Raw genomic sequence first — 13,702 nt, 5'->3', positions numbered from 1 at the left:
ATAGTATTTTCAGGGCGGTGATCTCACTTTTGAGGTTTGTAAACATGTTGCTGGCTGTGAGAACTCAGTTTGTTTGACCGCACAGGTTACTAAAGAAACTCAGAAGAGGAACTGACATCTTAACTCACACAGAACTGATGATCTCTGAACCCAGTTTGGACTGATGGGTGTGAATTCTCACACATTCGGGCTGTGTTCACACAACACCATTATTAATTAAACAAAACAAAACAAAACAAAACAACGTTCATGCATTTTTGCATGAACAAATGCTTTGTTCTTCCTGACATTCAAGTTCTCATCTCAGAGTCACATTTACAAATATGGATTTATTCCTGAATGCACTGACATCTGACACTGAGAATGACCTGCTGACACAGGGGTTTGTTAATGATGCTTCATTTGTTAATATATATCATAATGATCACTGAAATGTTCTTGTGTTTCAGGTACCAGTGGAGTGGATGCTGCTCATGTGTTCATCAGTTCTGGTGAAAATGTCCGTCTGCCCTGTAATAATGATCTTCCTGATCGCGAATCAACTTCATGGATCTATAATATCAGACATTCAGCATCAGTTGAACTGTTTGCTTTAGGGATAAAGAAGAAAGACACAGAGAGACATGAGAGACTGAGTCTGGGGTCTGACTGCTCTCTGAACATCAAGAACATCATAAAAGAAGATTATGGACTTTACACCTGCCGACAATATGTGAATTATGAAAAACAAGTAGCTGATGCACATGTTTTTCTGCATGTTTTTGATGGTAATTTTACAATTATATGGTCGATTTAAAAAGTGCAAATTCTCCATTTAATTTCCTATGATGATTGAAAAGTGTGTGATTTGTGTGTTATTTTGTGTTTCAGTCTCTTCATCATCCTCACAGACTGAGATCAGTGCAGGCAGCTCTGTGACTCTCTACTGTGAGTTGTATTCATCATTTACTGGAGCCTCTTGTGATGATTGGATCCGTTCTGAGGGAATTCATCTGTTCTGGGTGAATCAGGCTGGTGTTAAACTGACAATATCAGACTCCAGATATCAGATATTATTCTTATCAGGACTCTGTATCAGCACTCTGACTACAACACTCCTGAATGAAGATGACAACAGAGAGTGGAGATGTGAAGTTACTCACAGAAATCAAGTCAAGACCTCAGTCACATATACGGTCAAGAAACCGGGGTGAGGAAAAAAAAATCCAATTAATTATTTTAAGTCCTCATAATATCAGTAACACTAAGGACTATTAGTATCATTGAAGCAAAAAAAATGAAGGAACAAAAGCTTCTTTCAGTCTGACAGAGAGAAACTCAAATCAAGTGTAACAGTCCAAAAAGTGTTGCTGTTGAAGCTTCAGAGCAATAATTAACATTTTATATAATGTGATCATCAAAGTTAAAATATAATCTGAACTAACATTCATCTTTACAGCTCAAGATAAAACAACGGCAGCAGTGATTCCAGTTCACATCACAAACTCTCAGGATCATGAAACTACAAACACACACAAAACTAAAGGTACATCATCACTGTTTTTCTCACATCAGTGCTTTGCAGTGTGTAATGTAGAGTTATCTTGTTTGTTAATTAAATAAAATATGATTGTCATTTTCTACAGTATGATTAATAAGAGCTAACATTCATCCTTTACAGCTCAAGATGATTCAGTGACAGCAGTGATTCCTGTCAGCATCACAGCATCAACTACAACAATAGCAGTAACTTATAAACGAGGTACAGTCAAAAAAAAAAAAAAATATATATATATATATATATATATATGTGGTGTCAGTTTTACTGAATTCTTTCTTGTCCATGTTATTTAACAAAGGCACAAAAAAGTTAAATTGAAAAAGTTGTTAATTGAAAATTAAGTGTTATATTATGCATTTTGAGTAAAGGTAAAGACCTGTTTGTTTTTATTATTCAAATGTTGTTTCTGGTGTTTTGAGGAGTTTGTGTTGTTGAAGTTTTGTGGTTTTCATTGTGTTGAAGGGTGCAGCTCGTGGTTTGGTTGTAGATGACGACTATGAAACCATTAAAGCTTTTGTCCAATTTACTTCAGTTTCTCTACTTCAGACATCTTAATTATAGATTTTAGTAGGAACTACTTTGTGTGTTTTTTGTTTTGTTTTGTTTTGTTTTTGGAGTATCAAACCTGTAGTGGAAAATAGATGTTCTTCATGTTTAACTACTGTTAAAAAAAAACTTGTTTTAGATAGTGACTGATTTGTGAAAACTTTCACAATGCCATTTTTTTTTTTTTTTTTTTTTTTTTTTTTTTTGACATTTCATTTCTTTCTCCACTTTATCTTGTGTAATAATATCGACTTTCACACCAGAGGAACATTTCCTAAGTTCTCACTTTCTGACATGTTTGCACGACAGGAACTAGGAACATATTTAGTTGTAGTAACTCCATTTGGGGGAACTAAATTAGCTCCTATTTCAGAGAAGGGTCTAAATCAGGTCTATAGGTACTATCAGTGATGTAAGTGTACACTGATTGACCGAACAGATACGAAACACCAGCTACACATGATTTTTAAAAAGCTGAGTAAAAATATTTATTCAGTGCTTATTTAAACGGCGATAATATTGGCAGTTTGTTTACCTGTTGTCTGCAGTGTTGTGTTCTTTTCTCAGCTTTGATGATATGTAACACTACAAGTTGTCATATTAGATTTAGTCAGATTTTCATGCTCCTTTAATCATATAAAGTGTGCATTTACATTCCATGGCCGTTATTGCAAAACTTTCGACACAACAAAAACAGTTCTGATCATGGCATTCTCCAGTTACTGGCATTGTAAATGCTGTGAATTAAGTTGTTGCTGTCGGATGCTTCGCTGATAGCACACATACATCACGGAGACGTCTGTTTGACGTCTGCATTTACATCTGAAAATCATATTTTTTAGAGTGGTCTTCTGCAATACGTCTGTTGGACGTTTCCTATCAGATGTCAAATAGACGTCTATTAGATGTCTTTAAGATGTTTATGATTTAAACTGTATGTAAAGCTGACAACCTACAGATGTCTGTCAGATGTTTGTACACAGCAGATGCTTTCCAGATCAAGTGATCTTTAACAGACATCTTGCAGATGTACATGTGCTATCTGGGTTCAGAGTTCCTGCTGCCGGTGAAAATGCAACCAGGAAAACGGGGAGAAATTGGTTCTCTGGAAACCACCATGCTGGGTAGCTCCTAGAAAACATGTGAAAGCGCCTAATGGCATTATTAGTTAGTTATTAGTTAATAGCTTTAGAGAAAAAGTTAAAAACCTTGACAGCCCATTATCAATGTTTTATCCCATTATATCACACACATGAATTACTCTTAAGTTTGACATTGTAAAATATAGTGATCAAAGCTATATAATGCATAAAAATGCTTAAAACATTCTAAAATTGACCTCTTACATGGGTCATACAGGCTCAAATAGACTGTACTATTTCACAAATCAGAAAGCCTAGCATGACCCATGTAGGAGTAATTATAATAATCAATCATGTCATTAATTCAGGACAAGCTGAAGGTTTATGGTTTCAGTCTCATATAAAGAAGACATGAATTATACAGTAACACGTCTCTTCACATCAACTGCCACTGAAACACTGATGATGAAACACAAACTGTGTGTCATGTAATGATCAAGTATGTAAATATGATGTTGTTGTCCTACAGTATTATGATCTGAATGTTCATCTTCTGCAGCTCCAGTCACTTCAACACTGATTCCAGTCAGCAGATCAAACTCTGAGACGACTTCAAGACAAACTACAGCAGCAGCTCCTGCACAAGGTTCATCATCACTGACACACATCAGCAGTCTCTCACTTCACTCATTTACACTTGTTTTATCACAGTTGAACCGACCACAGTAACATCAATCTGCTAATTCATGAGTTCAGCATTGAAACCTCAAAGGATTGATAAACATTTATTAATTTAAAATGTTTTCATACAAAGTTGTAGGTTTTAGATGCTGCCAATACATAAATATTCTACATTTCAGTGTTCATGCAAACTTGTCACAAAATGTCACACTTTACATACAAATATCTATAAATGAGAAAGAGATCACATTGGACAGAAAGATTCTTTTAAAGTGTCATTAGATTAATTTTTGGTAAATAGCAACCATCAGTTTCCTCCTGACACCTTGAGATTGAAATAACATGATAATAGATGATGAACTCATGAAGCAGCACAAGTTCATTTATCATTTCTGTGATGTGAAGCTCAAGTATGATGTGATGATGATGATGATGATGTTTGGTTTATATGTCCATTATCACAGATCCAGCACAAACTCAAGTCAGTAGGACTGCTGGATCAATATTCAGAGGTACGACACGTCTTTGCACTGTTCGTTATTTTATACCTCTCATTTCATTTAAAGTTTCACAGTCTGATTTTTCTTATAATCCTCTCTTTCATCTGTCCACACATCTTTCCTGCAGTGATTGTGATTATTGTTGAGTTTGCAGTGTTTGCTGCTCCTACTGTGATTCTTCTTCAGATCATCTGTGCAAGAAGAGCTGGTGAGTTTTTGAGATGATTCACATTGATCTGGAACAAAGTCTTTAGTCATGAGAGCTCAGTAAATGCTTTTGTTGAATTATTTTGCAGGGAGGAAGAACTTACAGCACTGAGAGGAAATAGTGAATAAAATACTCTCTAATAATAAAAGGCCAAATTACAGCAAAAATGTATCTTCATCTCAATGATGTTATGAATATTTGCTGCAGCTTTCAAGGATATTTGTTTATACATATAATATCTGGCCATTTTCTAAACTTGATTCATCTGATCGTTACATTAAACTTTTTAAGGCTTTTTACATGTTGTAATAGTTGATTTTAACTGATGGTGTGACATGTCTGTTAATTATCATAAAACATATTTACAGATGTATCTTAATGTTTTTATTAATTCACTGATTTCAATTCATAGACAAATCCTTACTTATGAAAACATCTTTTTTGGTTTTCAGATATGTGTTTATACAGATATGTATTTAATATTTTCATATTGCATTTATGGTCACATGTTTTATCATTTGACACCGTAAGAGCCATGTTTGTCCTCACTTTACATTGTCATGTATGTGTGTGTCCAGTAGGGGTCACTCTAGGGTAATTGTTGACAGAATATAGGTGGGAACTTTCCCTCAGGTAACAGGTGTTAACATTCAAAAACAAGTTGGAAATGGAAGGAAAAACTTTGGAAGTAGGAAGGAGAACACAATAATATCTAGACTCTGTATTGATCACACAGCTCTTAATCAGTCATTATTTATTATTGGTAAACATGAATCAGGTAATTGTAATAAATGTGGTATTTCAGAGACAGTGGAGCATATCATATTACACTGAGAAGAATATGAAAGAGAAATAATGCGATTAATAGAAAGATTAAGTTTTTTGAATATTGAAAATAAAACAATTAAGTCAATACTAAAGAATGTGCAGTGCAATATAAGGTCTATTATGCAATTATTAATAATTTGAAATCAATAGGTATAATAAATAGAATAACAGGTGTTAAACATCTACAGTTTGAGGGAATTACTCTGGAACAAGTAAATGAAAAACTTAAGGGTCAAGTTGTAGATTCACAGGAAACGTGGAGGATTTTAATGGTTTTATTAGTATTACAGTGAAATACAACAAGTTTAATCACAAATGGACATGAGTTTAAAAAAGTAATAGAAGATAAAGAATATAAACCTCAGGTTAAATGTGTACAAGAGACCTGATTGAAACCTCATTTAGACTTTGTGATACAAGGATATACAGGTATTAGTAGAGATAGACAGACAGGTAATGCTGGAGTGGTGGCTATATTTATTAAAAATGAAATTACATATAGGATTATAGAAATGAGTGATAATTATAAATCAATTACAGTAGAGGTGTTTTTAAAGGGACAGAATGTTAAGGTCATTAATTTTTATAATCGTTTAACAGGTTAAATATTGAAGTATTAGAAAAGGTAATGGGAAATCAGAAAGTGATATGGTGTGGACATTTTAATGCATATAATACTTTATAATGAAGTGATAATACTGATCATAATGGTAAGATAATAGAAGAAATGATTGATTTGAAGGGTTTGATATGTATGAATGATGGCAGAGCTACTAGAATTGATGTGGTCAGGGCTTGATGCTCTTCTATAGATTTAACACTGGTGTCTGAAGGTTTATCAGGGAAATGTATGTGGATATTTGAGAGGATTCAACAATAGAGAGCGATCACTATGTTATTAACTGTAAAATAGACATGAATGTTAATGAAAATATAGAGGATAGGATAGATAGATGGACATTTAAAATGGCTAATCAGGAAACATTCAAATACATCAGTGAGGTTGAACAATGAGGAAATAGAGGATATAGACATTTATAATGAAAAATTATGTGAGGTATTGTATAATACAGCTGAAGAAATGATTGGAAAAAAATAAAGGAATAAAAAGAACAAATCAGTTCCATGGTGGACAGAATTATGTAGCAAAGCAATTCAAGAGAGAAATAAGGCTTTTAAAAAGGTTAGGAAGACGTACGTATTTGATAACTTCATTTTATACGAAAAACAGAGGACAAAGTAGATGTTAGTGAAGTGTGTGTATGATCAGAAATATGGGTGAGTTTAAAAGAAACGTTGGTAAACCTATTCTGAGTAATGGGGAAAGAATCGCTGTGACTAATGAAGAAAAGGCAGAAATGTTAGCAGAGGTGTTTGTTAAAGTACACAGTAATGAGAACAGAACAGAAGAAATGAAAATAAATAGAGAACAAAGTAAAAAACAACATCCAAATATTATGATGGAGAAAAGGGCTTTAATGACCATATTGATATGGATTTTACTTTGCATAAATTTAAAGAAAGCTGTTTAGGAAACTAAACAAACATCTCCAGGAAAGGATAAGATATGATATACGATGATTAAAAATGTATCCATTTTTTCTTAGAATTTTATATTACGTCTTTTGAATAAAATGTGGAGCACAGGGAGACTTCCTTCTGCATGGAAACACAGGGTTATTATTCCTGTTTTAAAGTCTGCTAAGAACAAACATAATGCAACAAGTTATAGACCTATCACGTTAACATTGAATTTATGTAAGATAATGAAAAGTATGATTGTATGCAGATTGAATTACATGTTAGAAAGGAAAGGGATTATTTCGCCATATCAGAGTGACTTTAGTAAAGGGTGAAGTACAATAGATGCTGCCTTGTGTTTATAGACAGAAATAAGAAAGACTCAAGTCAATAAAGAAGTGGTAGGAGACATATTTTTTGATATTGAAAATGCTTATGACATGCTTTGGAACGAAGGATTGTTAATAAAGTTGGAGCAAATAGGGATTGTAGGCAGAATGTTTAACTGGATAAAACATTTTTTGCTTAACAGAACTGGGCTGCATTTCCCAAAACCTTCTTAACATTATGTCGTTCTTAAATTATACCTTAAGCTGCACTTTATCATTAATATGTGTTTCCTGAAACATTCTTAGTTAAGTTTATCTTCTGTAAGTCTTACTTTTGTAAGGTTGGTCTGGATCACTCTCAGCTAAACCTGATCACTGTTGTCAGTTCACTCCACTAGTGGCCACCACTGTGCAAGAAGCTTCTTTACATGTAAGTCTATATGAATACAACTCTTTCAGTTGTAAAACAGCCAGTGTTTAATTAGGCTAATTGAAGTGTTTTTGTGATGATTGTTAGTGTTTTAATTATAATATCCAAATGTACATCAGCTGGAAAACTATTAGGCAGTAAAGGTTTAGGTTTTTATCCAATAGAATGGTCATTTCGGCTGGAGTAAAGCTGGGTCTCTTCTCTTTCTGTCTTTTTTGTCTGTCATAGTAGCTGTTGATCATATGTTTTGTGTGTTGTGCTTTTATTGAGTAGGTCATCCAACTACAGAAATTAGTGATTTAATTCAGTTCACTTTAATTCAAATTTATTTGTATAGCACTTTTCACAATGCATATCATTGCAAAGCAACTTCACAGCAAATTAAAGTTTTTTACAATATATTTAGTAATAGCTTACTAGTGGTGACTATGTCAAATTGATGTACATATGGCAGAGATGTGTGGTAAATATCAATTAATGACGTACTCAAACAGACAAAGAATGCTATAAATTAGTAGCAAAATTCGGTAGTGCTACTATATACAGTCATGTGAAAAAGTTTGGACACCCTGTTGAATTCCATGGTTTTGTGTATCAGGACATCATAAAAAAAAAAAAAAAAAACGGGTCCTTGGCTGGTCTTAAAATTTCGAGAATAAAACCTCAGATGAACAACAACACATGACAAATTGCACTGTGTCATTATTTACTGAACAAAAATGAAGCCAAAATGGAAAAGCTGTGTGTAACAAAGTTAGGACACCCTTACTGTTAACATTGGAATTAAAAGGGTAAATAACAGTCAAGCACTGCTAATCAAATACCTTTGATTAACTGGTCATCAGCAAGTCTGAACGCCTTGTTGTGAATTTTTTTCTTAGAGACCAGGAGACGTTTTGAATATCCTGAAGCAGAAGTTTCTCTTTATTCAGATACTCGCTGCTTGGCTCTGCAGTCATCAAAAGTCTAACTAAGGCAGTGATACATTGTAGTTTATATACTTTTAGGGGGGCAGTGCTTAGATCTGGAGACGAAGCACCTTGGGTGACAACCCCAAACAAAGCATGCAAATGAAGTATTCAGGTGTGGCAGACTGCACCATTTACACCAGTCCTAATCCAATCATCATAACTACTCAAAGACTGGGCAGAGGTACCAAGAGCCATTGCAAACAAAAGGTGAACATCTCAGTAATCTGGCTCATTTGACTTACAATAAGAGAACAGGAACTGGCAGGAACCTCTTGCTATAAACTTTGCTTGAGAGAATCATTTGTCTGATAACATCACATTTACCTTAAATGCTAAATACAATGTACTGCACCTTATGTTTTCATGTGATGCTATGTCAGAACATAGGATCAGCATATTTTAAACAGTTTCTTAAATTTGTAATCCTTCAGCCTCTATAAAAGCATAAGCTTTGGCAGTGTCCTGGTCTGGAGCTTTCAGGTGTGTGTTAACAAAATGCAAAGTAGATAAGACATCAGCAATCATCTTAGAGAAGCAATTGTTGCTGCCATCAATCTGAGAAGAGTAATACGGCCATTTCCAAACAATTTGAAGTTTATTTACAAGTGGAAAATATTTAAAACAGACACCTCTCCTTCCAGAAGTGGACGTCCCAGAAAATTCACCCCAAGATCAGACCATGTAAAGCTCAGAGAAATGGCAGACAACCCAAGAACTACACCTCATGCTCTACAGGCCTCAGTTAACATGTTAAATGATGAAGTTCATGACAATACCATTAGAAAAATATGGGACAAAAATGGCATGGCAGAAGAAAGACATTTCTATCTAAAAAAAAAAAACATTGCAGCACAGTTTAGGTCTGCAAAGTTACATCTGAACAAAACACAAGTCTTACTCCTCTGTATATCAAAGTATTCTAGAGTCAAATGCGAGGGCATCTGTCCGACATCTAAAGTTGGGTCATGCAACAGGACAATGATCCCAAGCACACCAGCAAATCTACAACAGAACAGCTGAAAAGAAAAGAATCAAGGTGTTGCAATAGTCCAGTCCAAGTTCAGAGCTCATCCTGACTCAAATGCTGTGGTGAGAGCTGTGCATAAGCAAATGCCCACAAACCTCAATAAACTGGAGCAACGTTGAAAAGAAGAGTGGTCCAAATTCCTCCAGAATGATGTGAGAGACTAATAAAGTCACAGAAAATGAATGCTTCAAGTTATTGCTGCTAAAAATGGACCTACAGGCAGTTGAATTATAGGGTGACCTAACTTTGTCACACATGGCTTTTCCATCTTGGCTTTATTTTTCTTAAATGAATAAAGACACAGTGTAATATGTCATGTAATGATGTTTATCTGAGGATTTATTTTCCAAATTGTAAGACCTGCCAAGGACCAGATAATTATTATTATGTCCTGATACAGAAAACCATGGAATTCAATAGGGTGTCCTATTTTTGTTTTATTAAAAGCTGCGTCATGTATTTTATCCCCGTGTATTTTATGTGGTGACCACTGGGAGTTGCTCTGGTCATATATTTTTTTTTTCCATGGGTTTCTTCCCTGACGTGATGTGTTTTGCAAAGCAAAGGAAAAGTTTCTCGCAAGTTCCCTGCGTCTAACAGGAAAGAGTTTCGTGTCTTTATTTAAAATCAACACTTTTATAAAGAACACCGCTTTCACACATAACGCAATGAAGCAGCCCGTGCACAGAATTAATAATCGACAATATCGAATGATATCAACAAATTCAGCACCACCGCCATGGACAGCACCCGGTGACGTCACACGTAAGAAGGTTTATCTTAAGTAACATCTTAAGGTATAGTTCAGGGAACACGCCTAGAAAAGCTACACCTGTAGTTCAGATTTACCTGTAGAGTCTTCGTATCGCGCTAAGAGACAGTGTTATCGAGAAACACAGCCCTGTTCAGGTAAAAGTTGATCATCATATTCCACAATATATAAAATAGATAATGATACTCTGCGAGGAAGCGTATGCAGTCCAGTATTGTTTAACATCATGATAAATGATGTTTTTCAAAATGTCAAAATAGATATAGGAAGATCTCTTTATGCTGATGATGGAGTGATATGGAAGAAGGGATGTAATCTATCACATGTAACAAAAGTCACACAAACAGCAGTTAATGAAGTGGAAAAATAAGCCAATAAGTTTCTGTTATCAGTTGCTAAAACTCAACTAGTCTGTTTTGCGAAGAGAAATCATAATCCTGAAGTCAAAGTGAAACTATATGTTCAGGTACTGGAACAAGTCAAAATTATAAAATATTTAGGGATATGGATGAATTGTAGGTTCACATTTAAAACACATATAGAGAAAGTGTTGGAAAAATGAAAAAAAAAAAAAAAAAGTAACAATATATTAAGATGTTTATCAGACTCTCTCTTTTCCAGGACTCTAGATACGGTCGCTCCTCTGCGCCTACGGAAGATTAAGGAAAACAGTCCAACCCCGTTGTATAACGAGCACACTCGCGCCCTAAAGAGAGCAGCCCGGAAAATGGAGCGCAGCTGGAGGAAAACAAAATTAGAGGTTTTTCGTACTGCTGGGCGTGAATGTACCCTATCGTACAGAAAAGCGTTAAAATCGGCAAGATCTGATTACTTTTCGACTCTTTTAGAAGAAAACAAACATAACCCTAGATATTTATTCAATACAGTGGCTAAGTTAACAAAAAATAAAGAACCAACAGGCACTGACTATGCCCATCAGCATAGCAGTAATGACTTTATGAACTACTTTACATCCAAGATTGATACTATTAGAGACAAAATTGTCACCATGCAGCCATCAATTACAGTGTTGCATCAGATAGTGTCCTATAGATCTCCTTGGGAACAATTCCATTCATTCTCTACTATAGGTCAGGAAGAATTGTATAAACTTGTTAAATCATCTAAACCAACAACTTGTATGCTAGACCCTATTCCATCTAGGCTACTAAAAGACTTGCTTCTAGATCTCAGATCTTCTAGATCTCTTCATCACTGTCATTAGGATATGTCCCCAAAACCTTCAAACTGGCTGCTATTAAGCCTCTCATTAAAAAACCACAACTTGACCCCAATGAATTAATTAATTACAGACCAATCTCGAATCTCCCATTTCTGTCAAAGATATTAGAAAAGGTTGTATCCTCACAATTATCTTCCTTCCTACAGAAAAAATGATATCTGTGAGGATTTCCAGTCAGGTTTTAGACCGTACCATAGCACTGAGACTGCTCTTATTAGAGTTACAAATGATCTGCTCTTGTCATCCGATTGTGGTTGTATCTCTCTGTTAGTGCTACTGGATCTTAGTACTGCGTTCGATACGGTTGACCACAACATTCTCTTGAACAGACTTGAAAATTATGTTGGCATTAGTGGTAGTGCATTGGCATGGTTCAAATCGTACTTGAAGAGGTATCATAATGATCACAAGTGCAGTATGGAGTACCGCAAGGCTCAGTGCTAGGGCCATTACTTTTTAGGCTTTACATGTTACCCTTGGGTGATATCATCAGGAAATATGGTGTTAGCTTTCACTGTTATGCTGATGATACTCAGCTCTATATTTCTTCGCAGCCCGGTGAAACATACCAATTTGAAAAACTAACGGATTGTGTAGCTGAGTTAAAAAATTGGATGACAAGTAATTTCTTACTGCTAAATTCTGAAAAAAACAGAGGTGTTAATTATTGGACCTAAAACCTCAGCGTGTATGTTACGGCCAGCTCGTTTCGACCGTACATAAAGTATACAAGTACACTTAAGAAATGACTTGCAAGATTTTATTAGTCTTCAAAATACAGATAAATTAATATAGCAAAGTCTAGAATTCAAAATCAAAAAGGAAAATCATAATCCAGGTGGGGAGGACAAAAGGTTGATATGGGCTGTAAAATAAAGGTTCGCAACAAATGACTTCTCCAGAGGATGTCGGTCCCCTGGACGAAGTGAAGAAGAGTGGTGGAAGCCAATGTTTTATCCTCTCCATAATTAAGTGATGAACAGATAACAGGGGTGTGCAATCTCCTGCGCTCTCCTGGAAGAACAACGCCACCAGCAGGCGAGCAAGTAGAACGCAGGGTCGTAACAGTGTAATAACCTACAACACTGTCTAATACTTGATGGCTGCTCTGTCAATTCTTTGTCATCAGTTAGGAACCTAGGTGTGCTATTTGATGGCAATCTTTCCTTTGAAAACCACATCTTTAGTATTTGCAAAACTGCATTTTTCCATCTCAAAAATATATTTAAATTACGACCTATGCTCTCAATGTCAAATGCTGAAACATTAATAAATGTGTTTATGACCTCAAGATTAGATTACTGTAATGATTTATTGGGTGGTTGTTCTGCTCGCTTAATAAACAAACTCCAACTGGTCCAAAATGCAGCAGCTAGAGTTCTTACTAGAACCAAAAAGTATGATCATATTAGCCCAGTTCTGTCAACACTGCACTGGCTCCCTATTAAAGATTGTATAGATTTTAAAATCTTGCTAATTACTTATAAAGCCCTGAATGATTTAGCTCCTCAGTACCTGAGCGAGCTCTTATCACATTACAGTCCCTCACGTCCACTGCATTCTCAAAACTCTGGCAATTTGATAATACCTAGAATATCAAAATCAACCGCGGGCGGCAGATCATTTCCTTATCTAGCGCCCAAACTCTGGAACAATCTACCCAACACTGTTCGGGACGCAGACACACTCTGTCAGTTTAAATCTAGATTAAAGACCCATCTCTTTAACCTGGCTTACACATAACACAACAACATATTTCTATAATTCAAATCTGTTAAAGGATTGTTAGGCTGCGTTAATTAGGTCAACCGGAACCGGGAACACTTCCCATAACACCTGATGTACGTGCTGCATCGTCAAAAGAATGGCATCTACGCTAATATTAGTCTGTTTCTTTCTTATTCCGAGGTCACCTTAACCACCAGATCCAGTCTGTATCCAGATCAGATGGTCATTGCAGTCCTCTAGATCTAGTCCGTACCCAGCCCAGGCAGTGGATCAGCACCTAGAGACGACCTCTACAG

At 35.5% G+C, this 13,702-nt stretch overlaps 1 protein-coding gene and 1 long non-coding RNA gene across 2 annotated transcripts in view; both read left to right on the top strand.

Moving 5' to 3' along the window:
* LOC127161351 (uncharacterized) overlaps positions 1-13,702 on the top strand; it is a 1,226,263-nt gene that overhangs the window by 470,786 nt on the left and 741,775 nt on the right. Inside the window, exon 4 of the mRNA XM_051104045.1 lies at positions 1,439-1,525. Coding sequence (XP_050960002.1) covers positions 1,439-1,525 — 87 coding nt within the window. The remainder of the gene's footprint in view (positions 1-1,438; positions 1,526-13,702) is intronic.
* LOC127161706 (uncharacterized) lies at positions 4,326-4,972 on the top strand. The gene is made up of 3 exons (XR_007827155.1): positions 4,326-4,361; positions 4,477-4,557; positions 4,646-4,972. It is a non-coding gene; the product is annotated as an uncharacterized LOC127161706 (long non-coding RNA).

This window comes from Labeo rohita, chromosome 3 (assembly GCF_022985175.1).
Source record: "Labeo rohita strain BAU-BD-2019 chromosome 3, IGBB_LRoh.1.0, whole genome shotgun sequence".
Taxonomy (NCBI): Eukaryota; Metazoa; Chordata; class Actinopteri; order Cypriniformes; family Cyprinidae; genus Labeo; species Labeo rohita.
This window is presented reverse-complemented; position numbering and strand designations above follow the sequence as displayed.